Raw genomic sequence first — 21611 nt, 5'->3', positions numbered from 1 at the left:
TGACTGTGTGATTTTGGGTAAATTACTTAATCTCCATGTAGCTTAGTTTCTTCATCTGTAAAATGGGACTGGTAATAGTTCTTCCCTTATAGGGTTATTAGGAGAGTTAAATGAGGTAATGTATGCATAGTCTTTAGCATAATATCTGGTATATAGTTAAGTGCACAATAATGTGAGCTGTTATATTTTATTAAACTGTCATTCAAGGGTTAATACTACTTCTCCATGAGGCATTAAGAAGACTACACCAGTCTGTGGCTTAAGAGATAACTTGTTCAGGCTCAGGCAGCTGGGCCGCTGGGGACCTGGGGCTTCGCGCACCCATGAGGTTTTGGATTTCCACCAGTGGTGCTGTGGACCCCGAAATTCCCCTTCCCCCACCCTCTTCTTCATGTGGGCAGTCTTGATAACTGGAGGTGAGGCTGTGCCGGCCATGTTATTGTGCATTCTTTATGGAACACCACCTCCCTGCCGCCCCCCACCCCGCCCCAATTATTCAACTCTGTGCAGCAACTGGGCTCTTGTGTTTATAAGCCCAGAAATCTTGAGTCACCAGTCCGGGCCTAACACTGTTATGGGCGTACTGTGCATTCTAGAGGCAAAAAAAAAAAAAAAAAAAAAGAGGAGGGGGAGCTGAGGAGGTAGGTTGTGCCTGTGAGGACCTGTTCTGTAGACAAGATGAATGTACAGGACTGAATGTGCATCGGAATGAATGAATGCACAGGAATCGCGCTGACTAGTTCACCCATGAAGCCCCCTGAGAGGTAGCATGAGGTAATGGAAAGAGGATGGTTTTTGCTGTCCAACAGTTTCAACTCTTGGCTCTACTAATCCCCAGCTGTGTGACATTGGACAGACTAACCTCTTCAAGCCTGTTCCCTCACATTTAAAGTGGGATATAATTGTCTACTACACAGGTTGTATGAGGATTAAATGAGATCGCACATGTGAAAGCCTCTAGGAGCACGGTACCTGTCTAAACATGCAGTGCATGTTGGTTCCTTTTCCCTCTGGGGCTTCGGCCGATGCAAATTCTTCCTGCAGGTACTTGGAGTATGTTATATAAGTGAAATGAGCTGTTAGCAACTGGAGGGAGAAGTCACTATGGGTGTGCCTGGAGGGGAGAGGGTTAGGCCAGGCTTCAAGAGACAGGTAGGATTTGGATGGGCAACAAGAAGGAAGGTAAAGTGCCCCCAGAACAAAGGGGTACCTGGCCAGGCGGTGTTCTCTGGGGGAGAGGAGAGCAAAGGGTCATGTTCAGAGGGGCTGCAGGTGACTGGATGGGGTCAATTGGAGACAGTGTAATTCAGCTCCAAGTCCTATCCCTGTTTTGACATTTACAAGACATGTGACCTTGGGAAAATTGCTTAATATCTCTTTCTACCTCAGTTTTTTTTAAAGAAAAATAATTGTATTTTTTAAATATACAGTAAAATTGACTTTTTTTGATACACAGTTCTATGAATTTAACACATGTATAGATTTGTGAAACCACCATCATAATCAGGATACAGAACAGTTCCATCACTCCCCAAATCTGCCTCATGCTGTCTCTTTATAGACACATCCTCTGCCATAATCCACTAATCTGTTCTCCGTCATTAAAACTTTGTTTCCTCTTGAGAATGTCACATAAATGGAATCACATAGTCTGTAACGACTCAAGACTGGCTTCTTTCACGTAGAACAATGTTTTTAAGATTCATCCATGTAGTTGTGTGTATCAGTAACTTGTTCCTTGTTATTACTGAGTAGATTCCATTATATAGATATACCATAGTTTATTCACCTATGAAGAACATTAGAGTTGTTTCAGGTTTTTGTCCAGTTCTCAGTTTTATCATTTATAAAGTGGGTTGACGTTAATAACTGTGCTTTCCTTATAGCACTATGAGAATTAAGTAGGATAGGGTATATGTATGTGTATGTATATATATATGTGTATGTATGTATATATATATATGTATGTATCACCATGTTTTAGATAGGATGGTACCCAGCAGAAAAAGAAGTATTGATCAATGAAACAAAATGAAGAGTTTGGAAATGAGTATAAATATTTTGTATGAGATATAAAGCATGTTTTCAAAGCAGGTAGGTAGGGAAGGAGAACTTCTATCCATCCCTCCCCCTAGGTAATCTCATTCAGTTCCATGGTCCAGTGTTTTAAATAGAGTAGCTAACTGCGGGGACACAAGTTGCAATGCCTGGATTCAATTACCAGCTCTGCCAGTACTAGCTGGACAAGTTCCTTAAATTCTTTGTACCTTAGCTCACACATCTACAAAGTGGAGATACTACTGGGACCAACCTCACAGGGTTGTTGTGAGGGTTAGATGAGTTAATATATGCAAAGCCCTTTGGTTGGGCTCTGGCACATAATATGTAGTATTATATGTGTTTAGCTATTCTTATTATGTATGTATTTTATTTTCAGCTTTGTTGGTGTATAATTGACAAAACTTGTATATATTTAAGGTATACACCTTTATTTTTGTATATATATTGTAAAATAATTGCCACAATCAAGCTAATTTTTTTTTTTTTTTGGCCGTGCTGTGTGTCTTGTGGGATCTTAGTTCCCTGACCAGGGATGGAACCTGGGCCCTGACAGTGAAAGTGCCAAGTCCTAACCACTGGACTGCCAAGGAATTCCCACAATCAAGCTAATTAACATATCCATCATTTAACATTGTAAACTGTTGTTTCTTTTCTTTTTTGTGGTGAAAATACTTAACATCCACCCATTTAGAAGATTTCAAATATAAAATATAGTATTGTTAACTGTTGTCACATTGATGTACATTTCACTTCTAGAATATGTTCATCTTGCCTAACTGAAACTTTGTATCCTCTAACATCTCCCCATTTCCCCCATCCTCCAGCTCCTGGCAACCAGCTTTCTATTAGCTGTTTCTATGAGTTTGTTTCAGATTGCACATATAAGTGAGACATGCAGTATTTGCCTTTCTGTGTCTGGTTTATTTCACTTCATATAGGGTCCTCTGGTTTCTTCTATGTTGTCACAAATGGCAGGATCTTCTTCTTTTGAAAGGCTGAATAATATTTCACTGTATATATATTCGTTATGTATGTATTTTAGATAATGTGTGTAGATTATGCCAACTACAGAAAAGAGCATTTAGGTTCTCGGATGATTTCAAGTTAGGATAGGATGAGCAAAGACCCTCTTTCCATTTTATTTGTTTCTTTTATGCTGTTTTATTTTCAGGGCATTGCTCCCAAAATAGAGTTTTCTACGAGGACAGCCATCAGAGAACGTGTGTTTCTGCATAGACACAGATTTCTTGTAAGTATAATCGAGAATCCAGTGATAGAAATGTTAGAAATTTTCTCCACAAATTTAAAGAATTTCAGCCTAAACTCGGTTTACCAAGTTTAGATGCAACTGGACAAACAGAAACCTGCAAACTTATTACTAGGTTTGAATTTCCATAGTTAAACTGTTTGTTCAGCCTGTCACATTAGAGTGAGTATGTTTGGCATGTATTCATCATGGCATAATTGGTGGAACAGAATGATCCAGAAGCTACGATCACAAGCTTGATGTGTTGTTTAGTTAGCTTTTGCTGTTGTTGTTCCATGACTTTTACTCTTGATTTTATCAACAGTAGTGTTTCCTTCTTTCCTGTGCTGAGGCTGAAGCTCAGAGTTGTATTTGTGGGCCACCTTTGGTAACAGTGAGGGTCTTGGGGCATCCATGAGCACTACCTTCATTTTACTCTCTTGTTCAGCCCTAATTTCCCCTTCACCCTGATTTCTTTCTGTTTTTGTTTTACCTTATTGTCCATAATTTTGCAACCGTGTCAAATCGTTTCTAAAATGATATAGAGAGTTAATGAATATGGTTTGTAGACCTCACCTGGAGTCCTAGAAAATGCCTTGAAAATGTGGGCTTTGGGTTAAGAGGTACTGAATGAGAAGGGTCACTAATCTGTGCAAGTCCATCGGTCCCCTGGGCACCATAACTCATAAATGGGAAGCCAGTGGTTAATTTTCAGGAAGGCAATAGCTGCTTTTTAGTCTCTCCTTATTTACCCACTGTTTTCTCCAATCTGTTTAAGTGTGCACAGTGATCTTTCAGTTTATTATTCTTTTTCTTCTACTCCACCATTTTAATCTTGTTTTAATCTCCTAATATAGGTCTTCCTATATTAACTTTTTTAAGTGTTAACTTTTAAAAATAATAGCTTTCATTGTTTTCCTATAACAAAAGTATCCCAGTTATTTTATACAATTAGAAAATACAGATAAGAAAAAGGACAAAATAAAAATAACCTGTTATTCTTACTATCTAGAGATGAGCATGACTACTTTTTTGAATATATTCTTCTGTACACACACACACATACACATATTGTTTTAATTTTAGAAGATTAGGACCATACTACAATAATATGATATTATTTCATATCATATTTTCACTTTGAATGTCATGAACGTGTTCTCATGTCCTTAAGTATGCTTAAGCCAGGCAATTTTTCATGGCTTCATACCATGCCATTGTACAGAAGTACCATAATTTTTGGCAATTCATTTTTCTGTTGTTGGGTACTAAGCTGATATATTAGTCAGGGTCCAGTCTGGAAAACAAACCATACCTGTTACTTTAACAGAAAGATTTAATGTAAAAAAAAAAAAGAGGGCTAAACGAGGGTTGGAGGACTGAAAGGAAAAGGGGAACAGTGAAGTGATGGAGATAGTAACTACAGGAAGCAGCTTCCACCTCTAGCGTTGGGGGACCAAAGGGAAGAGGTTGGATCATCAACAACATAGAAATTGGAGGAAGAAACCCCATAGAAAGGGCACCCAGACATGTGGGGAGGGGCTGCTCTCCTGGGTGTTTCCTCATGATTTCAGAGGGGAGACTCTGATGAGCTGGGACTCAGATCTCTAAGGAGGGACACTGCTCATTGCTGCTGTCCCAGGAGCTTGGAGGAAGGATCCTGTGGGGCTAGACTCAAATCTCTGAGCAAGGGGCTCTCTGGCCACCTGGTGCTGTGAGGCTAGTTTTGGATTATGATAGTAAAAAACTATAAACTGGAGCCATTTGCTGCTGTCAAGGTGAAGAATGGTTGCTGGGGTGATGCTGACAAGAACAGAACGCAAAACTGGAAGTCCCCAGTCCCTTCCTCCTCCTCCTCTAGTCTTACGGTCTCCCTCTAGCGCCCTCTAGTGGTGGAGCCTAACAAAACAGCTGGAAAAACCGAAGGGGGTTTGCAGAGTGCCAGGTCCAGTATCATAAAGCTGAGTGTAGAAAGGTGGGTTTGGAGCTGAAAGGAAAGTGCTTACTCACCAATATAGTTGGTTTCTAATTTTTGAAGTGTTCTAAGAATTTCTGTAGCTATACATATAGCCATAATTATTTCCTTATAATAAATTCCTTGAAGTGAAATTGCTGGACCCAAGTTTATGCCAAATTCTCTCTCTCTCTCTCTCTCTCACTATATTTCTACATCTGTCAATCTTCTGTCTATGGTGGGGGGGGGGGGGGGGTATCTGATACTTTCCAACTTTCTCATAATGCAAATAAATCTCACTGCTAATAGTTGAAATATACTAGTGATACTAACCTGACCTGAAGAAAAATTTTAAAATGCCCTTCCTTAAGTTCATGTTTTATAAATCTGAGATGTTCAGTCTTCTACCTTAGTTAAAGTTCAATTAAACACAGTTATATTCTGATTGAGTTTTCTTCTTTAAAAATATTGTTTCTTTTTTGGGTTTTCAGGAAGAAAGATGTGAGTCACGAAGGCCTTTATCCACATCAAATGGACCAAAATTCCCCTTAAGTAGTATAAAGATGAAACCAAGGGAGAGTAATCTCGACAGACTGCCCCAAGGCATGCAGTCCCGGCCGCCCTCTCCATATTTCACCAGGCGTTTCTTTCAGGACCAGCCAGCTCAACTGAATCTTGGAGATAGTTTCAAAATACCTGGAGAAAGCAAACCTCCATTTGTAGTAAGACATGTGAGCCTAAAATTATTTTTCACAGTCCTTTGGAATGGTGAGGGTGTGAATGAGGGTGGAATAAAGGAAGGTTGGACCATGAAAACAAATGAGTAAGTAAATAAATAGAGGAAACTCCAGTTGAATGACAGCTATGATTAAATTATGTTCACTTCCTAGAGTCATTGTCAGGAAAGATGTCTTATGCAGAAGACTTGCTTAGTAAATGTCTGCCATCCCTATTTTTAATTTCTGAAAATTATTAATAGAGAGTGTTATCTACATATGATAACCTGCCACTGTCCAGAAAAATCAATGAACTGTCAGTGGTAGAAGATGCATATCAAAGGCTGGCATATACTCTGTACCAATCTGAAACCAAAGCCTCATCTGTTTTAAGAAAACTGGTTTGAGTTTTCTTAGTGAGGTCGTTGCTTAATGGCCACACTTTTAAGAGCAGGAAACATATGTCTGCAGGAAGATGCAATGATGTGCCACAGTCAAAGCCCTTAATTAAAGTTATTTTAGATTTAGCCCTCAGGAAATAGTAGGCAAATTCAATCACACTTGTTCTCATAGTCTCAAGATTTTTTGACTACTATAAAAGTAAAGGAAAATGTGGAAGAGTTCAAGACAAAAATTGCCCACAGGTTCACCAGAATAATAAAATCATTGTTTAATTTGATACATTTTCTTTTGCCTTTTTTTGGTATTCATAATGCCTTATTTTTTCCCACAAAGTTGTAATTATACTGTATATACAGATTTGTTTCTTGATATTTACAGTTAATATTACATTAAAAACACTTCCAGTATTAGTTCATATTTTTCATGAATACCATTCCACATTCTAGTTCATGACTTATTCTTCAGAATGTTAACTATTGATATTATTGTCAAGTTGATAATTTGACTTGATGATGTTTGTGCATTAGACACAAGAAATGAAGCATGGTAAATCTCAAAGGCAAGGTGCTTTTGAGATGACTGGATATAGAGTTGGTTTGTAGGTAGAACAGAGACGTTGTTTGGCTAGAAAGTACAGGATAGCTGTTTTCTTCATGGTGACCTGGGTAAAAATGTCTGGCAAAATCCAGCAATCACTCTTTAAACGTGGCTTCATACAAATATTGCTGAATTGAGTTTACTGAGTCTGATTTATATCATTTGACATAAATTTTTATAAAATACAACTTTAGTGTATGCCATTATGGGCTAAATAAACTTAAAATCTTGGAAGGTTTCTTAGGGAATTAAAACTTGCTTGATACTTTTATTTAACAAATTCTTATACAGTCTTTACTAATGTGCCAAGCTCTTTCCTAAGTGCTTTTTTATTTAGCCAGATTTCCTGATATCTGAAGTTTAAGTAGCAGCATTAAAATGTAGAGGACCTGATGTTGTCAAGATTGTAAATTCTAATCAAAGTATTTCTTGAAGTAGATTGAAGAGTAATATTATAACATGCTTTCTTGAAATTTAAAAAAAAAAAAACAGAAATAAACAATGTTACAAAGAAACTGCAGCAACTCTATGTCGTACATATTCTGGAAGAGTCTCTATTTCAAGTATTTTGGCATGTTGTCCAGTGTAGGAAAATACGGTTACCTTAAGTAAAATAATACAGTCACCACTATTCTTTTTTTTCAAGAATATAGACACTCAGACTGGAAGGGGATGTGGAAGGCTGAAATGTCGCCTTGTGAAAATCCCTTGTCTTCAGGGAGGACCACACCTAGGCCAGTACTGCTCAGACTGTTTAGGAACATGAAACTCTGTCTGGTTCTAAAAGAATGTGAAGTAAATGTCACTTGCTGTTTTCTGGGCTGGAGCCTTACCAGTGGTTAGAATATGAGTTGTGCCTAGTGCTAGGCCATGTCTTCGTGTTCTAACCTCAGTGAAGGTAGGGACAGACAGGTTTCCCTATTGGGTATAACATTTTATATACTTGGAGACTGTGATTTAATCTGTTCCCAACCTCTTTTCTCACCTGCATGACTGTGACTGAGGGGGAGAAAGGCATTACAGGTAATGAGGAGAGGGTAATACAAGCTACAGTGGGTTCAAGTCTCATTCCTTTCCTTTCCTTTCAGGTGGACAGTGCAAAGCCCTTTGGTGAGAACAGTTCAGAGCATCATTCCCAGAAGTCTAGAAGAAAATCTGACTTTTCAAACTTTCCATTTCCAGTGAGAAGAGGTACTTGAGTTTCTTGTTATTCCTATACAGTTTCCCCATGGGAACGAATGCATTCTACCTACCTCTAAGTCTTCTTCATTCTGAGGAATCACATGTTTCTTTGGAAATTCAGGGCCTAATTCTCAGGTGCCCTCCCACTGTGGAGTTTCCAGGGAGGGAGTTCCCATGAGCAGAGTCAGCTGAGAAGCTGTTTCAGAGTTCCCCTAGCTGTTGAAGGAGACTGCTCTGAGTAGTGTGACCACTGAGCGTGCTCTAGCTGTGGTTGTTCCCTGGCTGGGCTGGAAAAGCAGGGAGCATCTTGTCCTGGTGGAATCTTCTTGCTAAGGCACCACTGATAGCTAACATACAGGACTCTCCGTTTCTCTGGATAGGAAGCAGCAGGGGATTGTTGGAGATCAGGAGATGCAACACTTACTTTACAAGATTCCATGTCAGCAAAGGAGGAGAGGCAATTTGTCTGAAGCAGTGAGGTTAAGGCAGGGGATCTCAAATGTTTAGATTTCAGTACCCTTTTGCATTAAGTATTATTGAAGACCCCAATGAACTTTGTGTATGCAGATGATATCTATCAATATTTAGTGTTAGAAATTAAAACTGAGAAATTTGTAAAATACAAGAATATACAAGCACACATTCCATTAACCATCAGAGTGGTGACATCATGACATATCATGTAGCTTTTGGAAAACTCCATTATACAGTTGTGAGAGAAAGAGAGTGAAAAAGAGATTAATATTAATAGGAGAACAGTTTTGATCTTGCAGAGCTCCTGAAAGGTCTTAGAGACCCATGGGGAGGCCCCTGGATCACACACTGAGAGGCACTGGGTTAAGGCCTCCCTGGGAGGCCTTTACTTTATGATTGAAATACATGAACCATGTCAATACTGAAGGTCAGGGCAGTGAATTTCAACCATTCCTGAATTAATAAAAATTCTTAGGCTAGAAAGGGATGGTGGTGGCCCATTCTCTTGACTCTTGGTGAGACTGGACCTGTACCATCCCTGACAACAGGGTTTCCTATGTTAGGCTGAAAGGTTTATACTTTTAAGGGGCTGCACATTCTCTTGTGGTAACTCAAACCAGTGTCCTTGAATCACTGTGACTGTTCTACAGCAGCAAACCAAGGACAGAAGACAGGGTTTGAAGCAGAAAGTGCTTCATCACCTCTGACATTTAAGTCCTTTGGATTGAAAATCACCCATGTAGCCCATAAAAGCAGCACTGTCTTCCCCATTACTGTGAAATCAAACAACAGGAAATGTCCTTTCCCAGGGAGGACAGTTGGGCTTAATGCTAGCTCAATTACAGCGGGACTCATATATCACATTGGTCTCAGCCTTTGTCTTTCTTAATCCTGGCAGGTGGAGAACTAAGGTTCCAGAGAGGTTACAGAGTGTGTACAGGTCACACACCAAGTTTTTGGCATACTTACATTTAGAGAAGAAGTTCAGACCTCGGGGCTCAGATCCTTGGAATCCCTGTAGCTTCCAAGCCAGACTTTTCCTTAGGCCACCTGTCAGCTCATTCATTCAGGCCTAAGGTAGAATAAAGCAGTGCTTCTCAAACTTCAGTGTGCATTTGAATCACCTGGGGATCTTGTTAAAGTGCAGATTCTGATTCCCTAAGGCTGGGGTGGGGCCTGGAATCCCTCTTTTCTAACAAGCTTCCAGGTGATACCGATGCAGCTGGTCCATGGACTACACTTTGAGAAGCTAGGAAACAAGGGCAAACTCCCCGTGAAAGGGAGTGTTCAAAAATCAGTAGCAAGGGGGTTCCTAGGCAACAGGGCAGATTTATGGTTATAGCTGAAAAGGGGCTTAGCATTACCAATTCCCTGCTCAGCTGGGAGTTGGGTGGAAGAGAGCTTCTAGGACAAGATGCCCACACACCTATGTGCATGCCCAGAGGATATGACAATTAGCATGCTTTAAAAAAATCCCTTTTTATATCTTCCTTCTTTTTGCCAGTGGCATTGGGGAATCAGCAGACCCCTGTCACTGCCTAAGCCCCAGTCATGCTGGGGGAAGCCACGGTGGCCTTAGCATAGTCTTGCAAATACTCATTTCAAAAGCATTTTTTTTTCAACCTGGAAAAATCCCATTTATTCTTGGTTTTATCTGTGTGTATTACGTCTAGTAATTCTTACCATTCTCTGGCATTAGGTCTATTTACTTATTATGATTACTTGGGTAATCATAATGATTTACACTTTTGCTGTGTTGTTTTTCCAAGCTCTTATGTATTCATTTTTGTATCTACCTTGGACAAGTACACTCAGGAGTTTCTGCATAAGTAGGATTTTATGTAAACCAAATATAAAGGGAATGCCAGAAGAGGCAGAGGGTATGAATTTTACATTGAGCCAAATGGCTTTCTTTTAGGCCCTGGGCACCTGGGCAAATAAGAGTTTTCCAGGCTGCCCAAGGGCTACTGAAGTTATTGCTTCACTTTAGACTCCCATTTACTCTTCCTGTATCCATACATGCTGTCATTAATATAACCTCATTGTTGACCTCAAGAGGACAGTAAAACTAATAGATAAATTGCTGTGACTTCAGGAAGACTTAAAGGTGATGGTATAATTTACAAGGGAGCATTTAAGTTCTCTGATAATTCATTCATTGTGTAATATTTTTGTACTGCTGTGGAATAAGTGTAACAGCAGCTTTAGGGGTAACTGGTAATAATGAGTCATTGAAACACCTGTTCCTCTTTCTTCTAGCTTCTTCTCTTGACAGCCTTGCAGCTAACGTAAAGGTAATTTTAGAAGTAGCATTTGTAAACTGATTTATTTCCAGCTGTCTAATGTCAATTATTGTGCTTCCTCCCATGAGTGGTGGAAAGTATATTTCTAGCTAATGCTGCTTATGGAATTCCTGTAGTTTAACTTGAGTTGCTTTGCTTTAGTTGGTTTATTCCCCTCACATAAACTCTTTTCATTTGTAGGATGAATCACCAGTGAGGGTGTATGTAGGCCCAATATCTACTCTATCAGTAGGGATTTTCATTACTTTTTCTCTAGTCGAGTACCTTTTTATATGCGATGGTAAATCAGTTGTTCTTAAAGTTTGATTGGTTTATTCAGGTGAAGGTGCAGACTTCCATGTTACAACATGAGAATGGATATATGCAAAGAAAATGGAGTACACTGAGCTTCCTTTGCCATAGCAGTTAAATATTTCGTCTAAAAAATTATGTCTTTCCCGAACCCAATAATCTCCAATCCTCACAAACCAAAGCTCAGAGCATGAGTTGATTTTGGCTTGTGAATATATGCCAAATGTACAGAATTTTGGTTATCTTTCCTTGCCCTTGACTGCTGAGCGTTTTGTCTCTAGTCTTCTCTATTCCCACCCCTCTTTTATTTGCAGGAGATCCCTGCGGCAGGTATTCTATCATCTTGCCCCCAGTTCTCTTCCCTGTCCCACCCGGCCCCCAGCTCTAAATTAAGCAAACCAAAGCAAAAACTACAACTAACGATTAATGCACATTGTCACTCAGGTTATCAAAGAGCCAGATGAACGGATTGTTTTAAGGAATGAATCACCATTATCGTTAGATTTAAGTAAGTTTGAAAAGCCCTCGGCCAGTTACAGTCATCAAGGGGATGCCGATGTCCACTGGGAAACTTCATTTGCCACCTCCCAACACTCCAGAACTCCCAGCCCTCTTCTGGATCAGCCCCTTCTCCGAGAAAGGTCAGCAGCAAGCACCCATCTCTTTGCTAGAAGAGTGCCTTGTGGTCTGGCAGGAGTAAAGTCAGGTCACTTCATCAGTTTGCTTCCTTAGGAATATTCAGCTGGGGACACCTTGATATGAAAAATTATTATTCCTTGAAAAATAATCCCAAAAGTAAGAATTGAGACTTTTCTCTTACCCTGGAAAGCATATCTCAGAATGCTTGTTGAAAATGGGACAGACAGCTAACTTGGCATAGGTACTATTTATCTATCCATTATTATTTGTCATAAATTTTAGAACTCAAGCTTTTGGTTTCACCAGTATAAAAGAACTCACTATCGAAAGTTTAGAAATTATAGAAAAATGAAAAGGAGTGAAAAAAAAAATCACCTATAGTCCTGCCACCCAAAGACAAGCATGATTAATATGTGGGTGTATTTTCTTTCTCTTTTTCTAGACATGGTTTGTTGGCTTGTTTATATTATTGTCACACACACACACACACAAACCCACAATTGCCTATGTCTGGAGGGCAGGCCAGAGATTGAGAGCAGGAAACTTTATTTTCCAAACTGCACTCCCAGCTGATGTGACTAACCATCCGGTTTGCCCCAGACTGTCCTGATTTTAACCCTGACAATCCTGCATTCTGGGAAACTTCTTGGTCCCAGGCAAACCAGGACAGTTGGTCACAACTCCAGTGAAGTAGCACAAAAGATAATAGTTTTAAGATAGTTGTTTTGAATGAAAGATAGGCCAGTCTTGGGCTTCCCTGGTGGTGCAGTGGTTGAGAGTCCGCCTGCCGATGCAGGGGACACAGGTTCGTGCCCCGGTCCGGGAAGATCCCACATGCCGCGGAGTGGCTGGGCCCGTGAGCCATGGCCGCTGAGCCTGCGCGTCTGGAGCCTGTGCTCCGCAATGGGAGAGGCCACAACAGTAAGAGGCCCACATACTGAAAAAAAAAAAAAAAAAAAAAGATAGGCCGGCCTGCTTTTCCCTGCATTGTTAGTGATGAGAATAAGAAATCTCCACATAAAAATAATACAGTTGCTAACAAAGAGACTTGTAGTAAATATCCCAGAACAAAAGTGGCACTGAAATTTTAGTAGGAATTATAAGAAAGTGACAATGCATTCTTAGACATTTTTCAGAAATGATAGAATACCTTTATATTAAAATGGACTTGAGGAAACCAAGTAAAATATTTTGATAAAATCTACTAAGTAATGGTGAGTCCTTGATTAGTTACTGTATTGGAAGAAAATAACACAACATAGATTTTTAAAAATTGGCCTTGGCTCCCAGAGACAGGTGGTGAGAGACACATTTACACCCGTCTCTGGGCCTGGTCTCCCTTCTCTTCTGGCTTCTTCTCTTTCTACCAGCCTGCAGCTTAACAGGTGGACAGAGCAGGTAGGGGGTTACCCCAGATGTAAAGACTTAGAATTTATTTTAAACAGAGAAGGGGAGGAACCTTCAACTGGTGGTAGTCAGGACACTTGAGCTCTGCTCAACCTGTCTCCAAGTGCTGTGTGATCTCACACAAGTACTCAGCCTTTTAGACCTTAGTTTCCTCATCTGTAAAAGGGGTTTAGTGATCAAAGATCCATCCTCTTGCAGCCCAAAGTGCTTCTTTGCAGCCAGAACTGGAAGAAGCTCATGGATTTTGCCCATGTGCCTTGTTTTCGTACATCACCCAAACTCCTTATAATCAGCATAGCAAGCTTTTCTGAGGGACTGAATTGAGCATCCATTTATTGATAACCTATTATGTGCAGTGTATGTGATCGTGACACATCCTGGCTTCCCAGTGGCTCACACACTAGACGGGGTGGCAGGCATACCCCCATGTCACTAAATTTGAGATGGATTATGATGTGCACTTAACAGAAGTATAATCGAAATGTAGGGGAAAGGCAGAGCAAGAGGAGGTTAATTCCATTAGGAAGGAGATCTAGGAAGGCCTCGTTTCTTTTTAAATAACTTTGTTAGATGGTTTATGCATTCATTCAACCAGTCTTTCCTGAGTATCTTTATGCAGCAGGACAGTAATTCTCAACTCTGGCTCACTGAAGAATTGCCTCATATTGAGTCAGAATCCTTGAGATTAGTACTGGGTGTGTGGAGGGGAATGTAGTATCTCTGTGATTAAAAGTGTGCCTCACCAATTATACCTCAATTTAAAAAAAAGACACATGAAGAATCAGTTACCAATTCATGGCACTTAGTAGACATTCAATAAATACTTGCTGACACAAGGGAAAAAAACAGTGCCTCAGAAGGAAAACAGGATTGATAGTCAACCTGCTAGTCCTGGAATAGAAATGCTAACATTTAAGACATTTCTTCTGATCTCTGAGAACTTGCAGAGGATGTTAAAAAAAAAAATGTACACAGAGAGTTTTCTACAAGGCAGAACTTTGAGAACAGTACAGACCAAATGCTATCAGAGTATAAAGGAGAAGGAAAGTACTCTGGAATGTTTTATGGAGGAGGTGGCATTTTCATGGGGGCCCAGAGGGGAGGGGATTGGATTGTGATAGTTAATGGAGGAGAGGGATGGGAGGTGAGAAGGCAGCGGGTGCTGTCAGGTTCTAAAAGTTAGAGCAGGCTTGGGGAGAAGTGGGTGCCAAGGCTGAGGGTCTGACGGGGACTGTGGAAACCAAGCTAAGGAATTTGGGCTCAGTTGGAAGGCAGTGGGGAGCTTTTGCAAGTCATTCACAGGAATTAGCACAGTTGACTGTAGAATGATGACTCTGGCTGCAGACCAGAGTTTTAATCATTTATCTCTGATGAGTCAGCAAATTCTCTGTCCAAAGTCACTCTAAACTGATAAGTTTGGAACTAATCAAACTATGAATTTGTAAATAAGGTGACAAAGTATAACATGGTCACACAAAGGCTATCTGGTTTGCCCAAGACTGTCCTGGTTATAGCTGAAAGTCCTGCACTGTGGGAAACCTCTTAGTTCCAGGCATCCAGGAGAGCTTGTCACCTTAACCTCCAGGGAAGTGGCACTGAAGATAATAATTTTAAGGCAGCTGTTTTGAGTAAAGGATATCCCTTTGTATCCTTGGGGTAGAATCCATTCCCCATTGACCTCAGTGTAGCCCCTGTGGAAGAATCCATTCCCCGTTGACCTCACAGAGGTAGCCCTTGGAACACTAGGTGTTACTGTTATCGAACCAGGTTCGTTTGCCCTATGCACAACAAGCCAAATGCTGAGGTGCAGCGAAAGTTTATTCACAACGCAGCCAAGTAAGGAGATGGGAGAACAAGTCTCAGCTCCACCTCCCCAAAGGCAAGGGGCTTGAGATATTTATGGGATAAAGAAGCAGGGTGGTCTTAGGCATGAGGAAATGTGATTGGAGGTAGAGAAAAGGTGAAGTAATCGGTACTTTGCCCAGGCATATCTGGGTTACATCCTTCTTCATGGGATGCATGTTCAAAAATGGAGGTACTTAGCATGATCTGAGGGTGGAGTTTTTGGCCCTCTGAAGTCAAAAAATTGTTCATCAGATAACTGTGCAGACACAGTTTTAGGGTTAGTTATCCCAACCAGTCTTAGCCAGCTTGAACTAGACAGGATCCAACTCCATGTTCTTGTAAAACAACTTAAGCCCACCATTACTATAGTGACCTGTGATGTCAGAGGCTTTATCTATAGGGATGGTTAAGAAGTCTTGTGATATATTACCCTAGGCTATGTGAAGCTTGGAGGGTATGCAAATAAAGAAAGGAAAAAAGAATAAAAACAACTAAAGCAAGCTTAATCAGTAAAGGCAGTTTGTAAGAAGAGGGGTTTTTAACAAGCTGCTTCCTTATCTTCTGTAAGTCAAGGTCAAGAATTTCTGGTAGTCAACCATAAGGGGCGTAGTTTCACTACCAGTGCTTAGGCTCTGCCTCACTCACCGTTCTTTTCACATGAGCCACTGGGACCAGTCTCCCTCTGCTCAGATCACAGAAGTGCATGAGAAATACCTTTTGAGTTTCTGCTGACTTAATACTGAAATCAGCAAGGGCCAAGTTTGCAAGGATGAGATGCGAGGCAAGTTTTGGAGTGAGAATCAGCCCAAGGTTTTAATGGAGGAAGTGGAAAACCCTTTTAACTAGCAGCATGGGAAATGGTAGTCCCAAACGTGGGAGAAACACTCTCAAGCCGGTTCCCTAGCTCCAGTGTCCGGATAGAGTCACATCCCTTCAGCATCCATCCTCAGTTCAGCATCCATCCGCAGTTGTCCCACTGCACAAGGAGGCAGAGCACTGCTCTTGCCTGTTGACTCATCATTCTCAGAGGTCTTCAAATATAGTGTTGATTGTATATAGTAATAAGGGTAACAAGTGTACGGATAATTCTGGCACTGGTTACTCAAGACCAATGAAAAAGCATTTGCAGTGTCCATTTGGTGGCTATTTTTAAATGCCAATTTTATTTATAGCTTCAAAATATTTCTATTCCTTCATCTTAAAAATTCTTAGAGGAGTGTAGAAATGATGTACCTGGCCTTTTCTTAAACATGGGCAGTGCTTTTAATGGTTCGTTCATTTGCTGTGAGTCATTTTCCTGGGTTGGTAATGGATTTGTGTAGATCCAGTCATTCTCTTGGTCTTGTCTCCCTGGAAACCAGAGGGTACATGCTTGTTACAGGGAGCCAGGATGGGTGGCCTGGATGTGGGTCCCAAACCAAGCAGAGGGGCAACTGAACAGGGACTCATTAGTGTGGTGGCCATAACAACAACTGGATTGATTCTCACATGTTTCTGTCATTTCCAGTGTTTACTGTATATTAGTTAAAGAGAACGATTTTATCCAAATTGCTAAAAGTTTTAGGCATTTTAAGAAAACAATATCTGTGCTTTTCATAATCAAACTGCAAATTCTGCCTCAACTTAAGAATTGGTACTCACTTCCCTCCCCAAAATGAATGAATGAATGGATGAATTCAGTCACTCAAGAAATATGTATTAAATTCCTACTGTGGTATTCAAAGCCCTGAGATGAGCTATTAGCCCAAGAGGCTCAGTCCCAATTTCAGTCTAGGAGGAGAGACAGACATTAACCAAATAATGACAAAATGTCCACTGGGGGAAGTGCTATGAATGAGAGGTGAATGGATTCCAAGTGCATGAAATAGGGAAGCCGGCTCCCTCTACAGCAGGGGTCCCCAACCCCCCCGGGCCACGGACCGGTACCAGTCCATGGCCTGTTAGGAACCGGGCCGCACAGCAGGAGGTGAGTGGCGGGCGAGCAAGCGAAGCTTCATCTGCCGCTCCCCGTCGCTCGCATTACCGCTTGAACTCCCCCCCACCCAACCCCGGTGCCAAAAAGTGTCTTCCACAAATCCGGTCCCTGGTGCCAAAAAGGTTGGGGACCACTGCTCTACAGGAAGGGGCTCAGGAAGGATCTTCCTGAGAAATCAGTAACTGAATTGAGCTCTGAAGGTGGGTAGGACTCAACATGAGCGGGGATGGGGCTTGGGGGTGGCAGCATTCTACCCGAGGGAGCAGTGCTGGCAAGTGCCTATGGAAGGGAGAAAATGCAGCCTGTTTGAGGAACTGAAAGACACTGAAAGATCTGTGGTTAAGTTTGGGTCTGGGTGGCCTAAAGTAAATGACACATAAAAAACCCCTGGTAGAAAAGTTGGGATTAAATTTTGTATTAAAAATTTTGGGGTTACATGTTTTAAAAGTAAAAGCAGGATTTGTTCTTTAGAGAAATATCTAAAATACACAGTAAATTCCAAAGAAGAAAAGAGTCACACACCCTGACACACACCACTTTTAACATCTTGGTTGTTTTTATTCCCAGTGCTTTTCCTATATCTTAATATAGGCTTAATAAAGACATTGAAACCATGCTATGCACACTGTTTTGCATGTTGCTGCTTTTTTTTCTCACCTTTAAGTTATAAATATCGACCCTTATTGTTATGCACTCTAAGTGTCCTTTTTATCAGCTGCATAATACTCCACCCTGTTTACTCTGTTGAGCAGGTTCCACCCTGCGTCCCAGTCCATGTGGAAGAAGATCCACGAAAGGGTCTGCAGTCGTCTGACGTCCCACAGATCTCAGCAACACCTAAACAAGGTCAGGGCTTCTGATGGAATTAGATCTTTGCTGACAAAATAATATGGGGACTGGGTCTCACAGTCTAGCAGGGGAGACAGACATTAATCAAGTAACCACAGAAATAAATGTAAAATTGTGATGCTCATCAAGGAGGTTACATGGTATCCTGAGAGTGTATGAAAAGGAGTATTGGACTTGGTTGGCAATCAGGGCAGGCTTCCCTGAGGAAGAGACAGTGGAGCTTCAATCTGAGTGATGAGTAGTAGCTACGAGTGATGAGTAGCAGCTACTTTGGAGAACAGCACACATCAAGCAGACGTCCTACAGCAAGAGGGAGCGTTGTCCTGTCAAAGAACTTAGAGAAGACAGTGTAACTGGCCCGAAGCACATTTCCTTCTGCTCTGGACAGGAATCCCTGTCCAGGGAAGAATCTAGGGACGTGTGTGGTCTGCATGAGCTCACAACATGGCAAAAAGTTTTCCTCAAAGTGAATAAGGTGTTTTTCACTGTTTGACTTTTATGGGGGTGAGGGGAGTGTTTCTGATCCATAGATAGATAAACCCAGCACTTTGTCTACTGCAGATGTACAGCCATTAACTGTGACCTGTCACCAGTTCAAAAAAATTCAAATGGAAGGTTGACAGTGCCCCCTCTGGTTGGATTTAACTATACCATGTAGTTGAATTGGTCATCTTGACTTATTTAAATGCTGGCATTTAAATGAATTATTTAAATGAATATTGATTCCCCTAATCACCAGGGTCGTGGATTACTTTACGGTCTGTCTGCACAGTCATTTGCTTTGCTTTGTTAATTCGTAGTTTTTTCAAGTAAGGGAATCCCTTTAAAATGTAAAAAGAAGAAAAGGAAGAAAGGGAAGAGGGAGGGGGCTTGGGAGAGAAGAAGGAAGAGGAAAGAAAGAAAGAGCGATAAAGGGAAGGAGGGAGGGGGAAAAAAGGAATAGTATCTGTATACACACATGTATCATGAACACAATATATACGGCATATATGGGATTCATAGACCTCTTAAATGCAAAACTACACATCCAGATATCCTTGATCTGTATTACATTATGAGTAATGCAATTGCTGGATTTGTTTTTGTTATATAGGAAGACTCCATCTCTGAAGTAAAGAATATCCTTGAAAGACCAAACTACCCTCTGAAGAAATATCCGGTGCATAAACAGAGATATTTTTAAACTGCTGTCCTGTGTAAGTAAGCAGCTTAAGTGCTTCTTGTTGATTTGCTCAAATAATTTCAGCTTCCTGCTACCATATAAAGTACCTAGAAAATGTGGCGGACAGGAGTCAAGGAGGAGATAAGAGCCACATTCTTCCTTCAGACAGCACATATGCGGGTCTGCCAGCAGTCTTGCCTCTTGTATGCTCCCCCTACCCCCTTACCTAATGGTCCCTCTTTCAGCTCCTCAAACACAGGCTCCTTCCGGCTGTGGGGCCTTTGCATGTGCTCTCTGACTGGAATACTTCTTCCTGACCCTGTATGGGTCACTCTCTTTACCTTTCGGGTCTCACGACTTTCCATGACACCCCCTCCTGCTCTGAGGTACACCTTTTTAGCCCTCTGCAGTTTTCTTTCATACAGTATGACACAGTTTGTTGTTATATTTTTATGTGGGTTGATTGCTTAAAGGTCTGCTCCTTCTACTTGAATGACACCTTCCCGAGGTCAGGGACTCTGCCGTCCTGCTCACTATTTTACAGCCGGAATTACAGTGGGATCCCATTTAACTTAGGTGAACTGAACCACACATGCCAGGTGTGTGCCCTGAACAAGAGCCTTCCTTCCCTCCACCACCCTGTTGCCACCCTTGCATCAGATGACCTTCCACTGCGGTTGGTGCTCAGTAAATATTTTTTTGTGGGAGGCTGTTGAACGAGGTGATGAGGCAACTCTTGAATTCAGGTGTGTGGTAAGAAGTTTGACATTTTCAGGGCTGTCGTCATTTCTCAGGTTTTCTCTTCTTTCCCTTCCTACCCAGGCCCAGCATAAGAATAGCTCTTCCTTTTTAAGTGCTTCCTGAGTGCCAGGAACTGGCCCGAATACTTCACTTGTATTAAATGAACTAATATTTAATTATCACAACAACTCTGTGAAGTAGGTACTATCACCAGTTCCATTTCACAGGGAAACTGAGGCAAGGGGAGGTTAAGTGCCTTGCTCAAGGTAACATGGCTAGTGAATGGCTCAGCTGCCGTCTGAAGCCAGGTGATCTGGCTTTTAACCATTACATTCCATTGTTCTCCAAAACTGGAGTGTGTGATAGGAGAACCCTGGGGAGAAAGAGCAGAGCCCTTTGGAACCTAAGCAGAATCGGTGGACATTGCCCTTGAACATCCCCCAGAGAGTCCTATGGTATTGTATCATGTAGTCCCTCATTCTAGCAACATCAAGATAATTAACGAATCTTTTTAAACAATAAAGGAGTGTGGGATGATGTGCTAGGTTTTCACTGTCCTCAGGCTCCTGAAATTCTGGTTTGAGGGTCATTCATGCTTTAGGGCACACATCGCCTTGCCCAGGGCTGGCCAGGATTTCCCGCCTTCAGCACAGAGGAATGTGGAGGACAGCTCAGTAATTTCCCACTTTGCAGGCTTCTACCTTAGAACGTTCTGCTTGGTAGATTAAGGGATGGCTTCTGGGCCACATAATCTCCGGTTGCCAAAATAGTCATCTAGGCAGTTATTAGGTGTTTATACGGAACACAGCCCACTTAATTACCACTTAGGGAACGTGGCCCATGTAATTACCAAATGCCAAATTGTGTTGAATTTCAACATGGCTAACATCAAGTTACATAAAGCCCTGAACCGGCAGATATGTGGACCCTGACGTGAGGAGATAGAAGGTAAGAAAAAAACATCCGTCTTAGTAAATAGGTTTCCTTTGTAACATGAGTTCCTACTCAGTGGTTTGGAATATGCTCATAGGCCTTCTATGAAAGCTCTCCATACCATTCTCTTCCTGTCCCAATTCGGGTCATGGATTCCTGGTGAGGCAGGGGTCCTGGAGGACTGTCAGTGAAAGTTTTCATGGTTGTAAAGAACCCAGGTGACTTTGACTCATCTTAAGCAAACAGGGCATTTAGTAGAATGAAGCTGTCTCAGTGAATCCAGGGAAGATCCAAACAAGCAAGGTCAAGCAGCTAAAACGGGACCGTCATGCCTATGGGCTGGGTAGACAGCAACAGAGAGGAGCATTCGGCAGAAGACCCAGTGAGTTTCCACTCCATGTCCCCTGCCCTGCTTTTCTCAAGGACTCTCCTGCTTACAGCACCAGTGCTTGTCCTTCCCTTCTGCACTTCTGCTCTTTCACTGTTCATCATCTTTCCCTTTCCTGGTTTTCTGGTGACCTCAAGATCCAGGGGAAATGAAAAAGTAGATTCTTAGCACTTAGGGATTAAGTTAGGGATGCTTGGACCAGAAACAATGAGTCCAATTGTCTGACCAGGGAATGTGTGGAAGAGATGGGTGGAAGGGGTTGGAATACATCTGTTTCTCCTTACTCAGGATGGTTTGGGCCTTGATACTTTTGGTGTAAAACAGATGATCCTTTGTATACTTTAAGATGGTGAATTTTAGGTTATATGAATTATATGAATATATGAGCAGATGGCACCAGTTCTGGCCCACCGACCCTCCCACCCCTGTGAGCAGCTCCCGTGATC

General features: G+C 41.5%; 1 protein-coding gene across 6 annotated transcripts in view; it reads left to right on the top strand.

The window, feature by feature from the left end:
* SPATA6L (spermatogenesis associated 6 like) overlaps positions 1-21611 on the top strand; it is a 61368-nt gene that overhangs the window by 36649 nt on the left and 3108 nt on the right. For 5 of the 6 annotated variants that reach the window (XM_027105803.1, XM_027105802.1, XM_027105800.1 and 2 more), the window contains 7 exons: positions 3233-3310; positions 5753-5992; positions 8065-8167; positions 10892-10926; positions 11671-11867; positions 17845-17938; positions 19035-19137. In XM_027105803.1, coding sequence (XP_026961604.1) covers positions 3233-3310; positions 5753-5992; positions 8065-8167; positions 10892-10926; positions 11671-11867; positions 17845-17938; positions 19035-19124 — 837 coding nt within the window. In that variant the 3' untranslated portion in view covers positions 19125-19137. The remainder of the gene's footprint in view (positions 1-3232; positions 3311-5752; positions 5993-8064; positions 8168-10891; positions 10927-11670; positions 11868-17844; positions 17939-19034; positions 19138-21611) is intronic. The other variant, XM_027105801.1, reaches the window with a different exon arrangement.

The sequence above is a fragment of the Aethalodelphis obliquidens genome, unplaced genomic scaffold (assembly GCF_003676395.1).
Source record: "Aethalodelphis obliquidens isolate GAN/ISIS:26980383/991018 unplaced genomic scaffold, ASM367639v1 scaffold7, whole genome shotgun sequence".
Lineage (NCBI taxonomy): Eukaryota > Metazoa > Chordata > Mammalia > Artiodactyla > Delphinidae > Aethalodelphis > Aethalodelphis obliquidens.
Note: the sequence above shows the minus strand (reverse complement) of the source record. Positions and strands in the feature narration are given on the sequence as shown.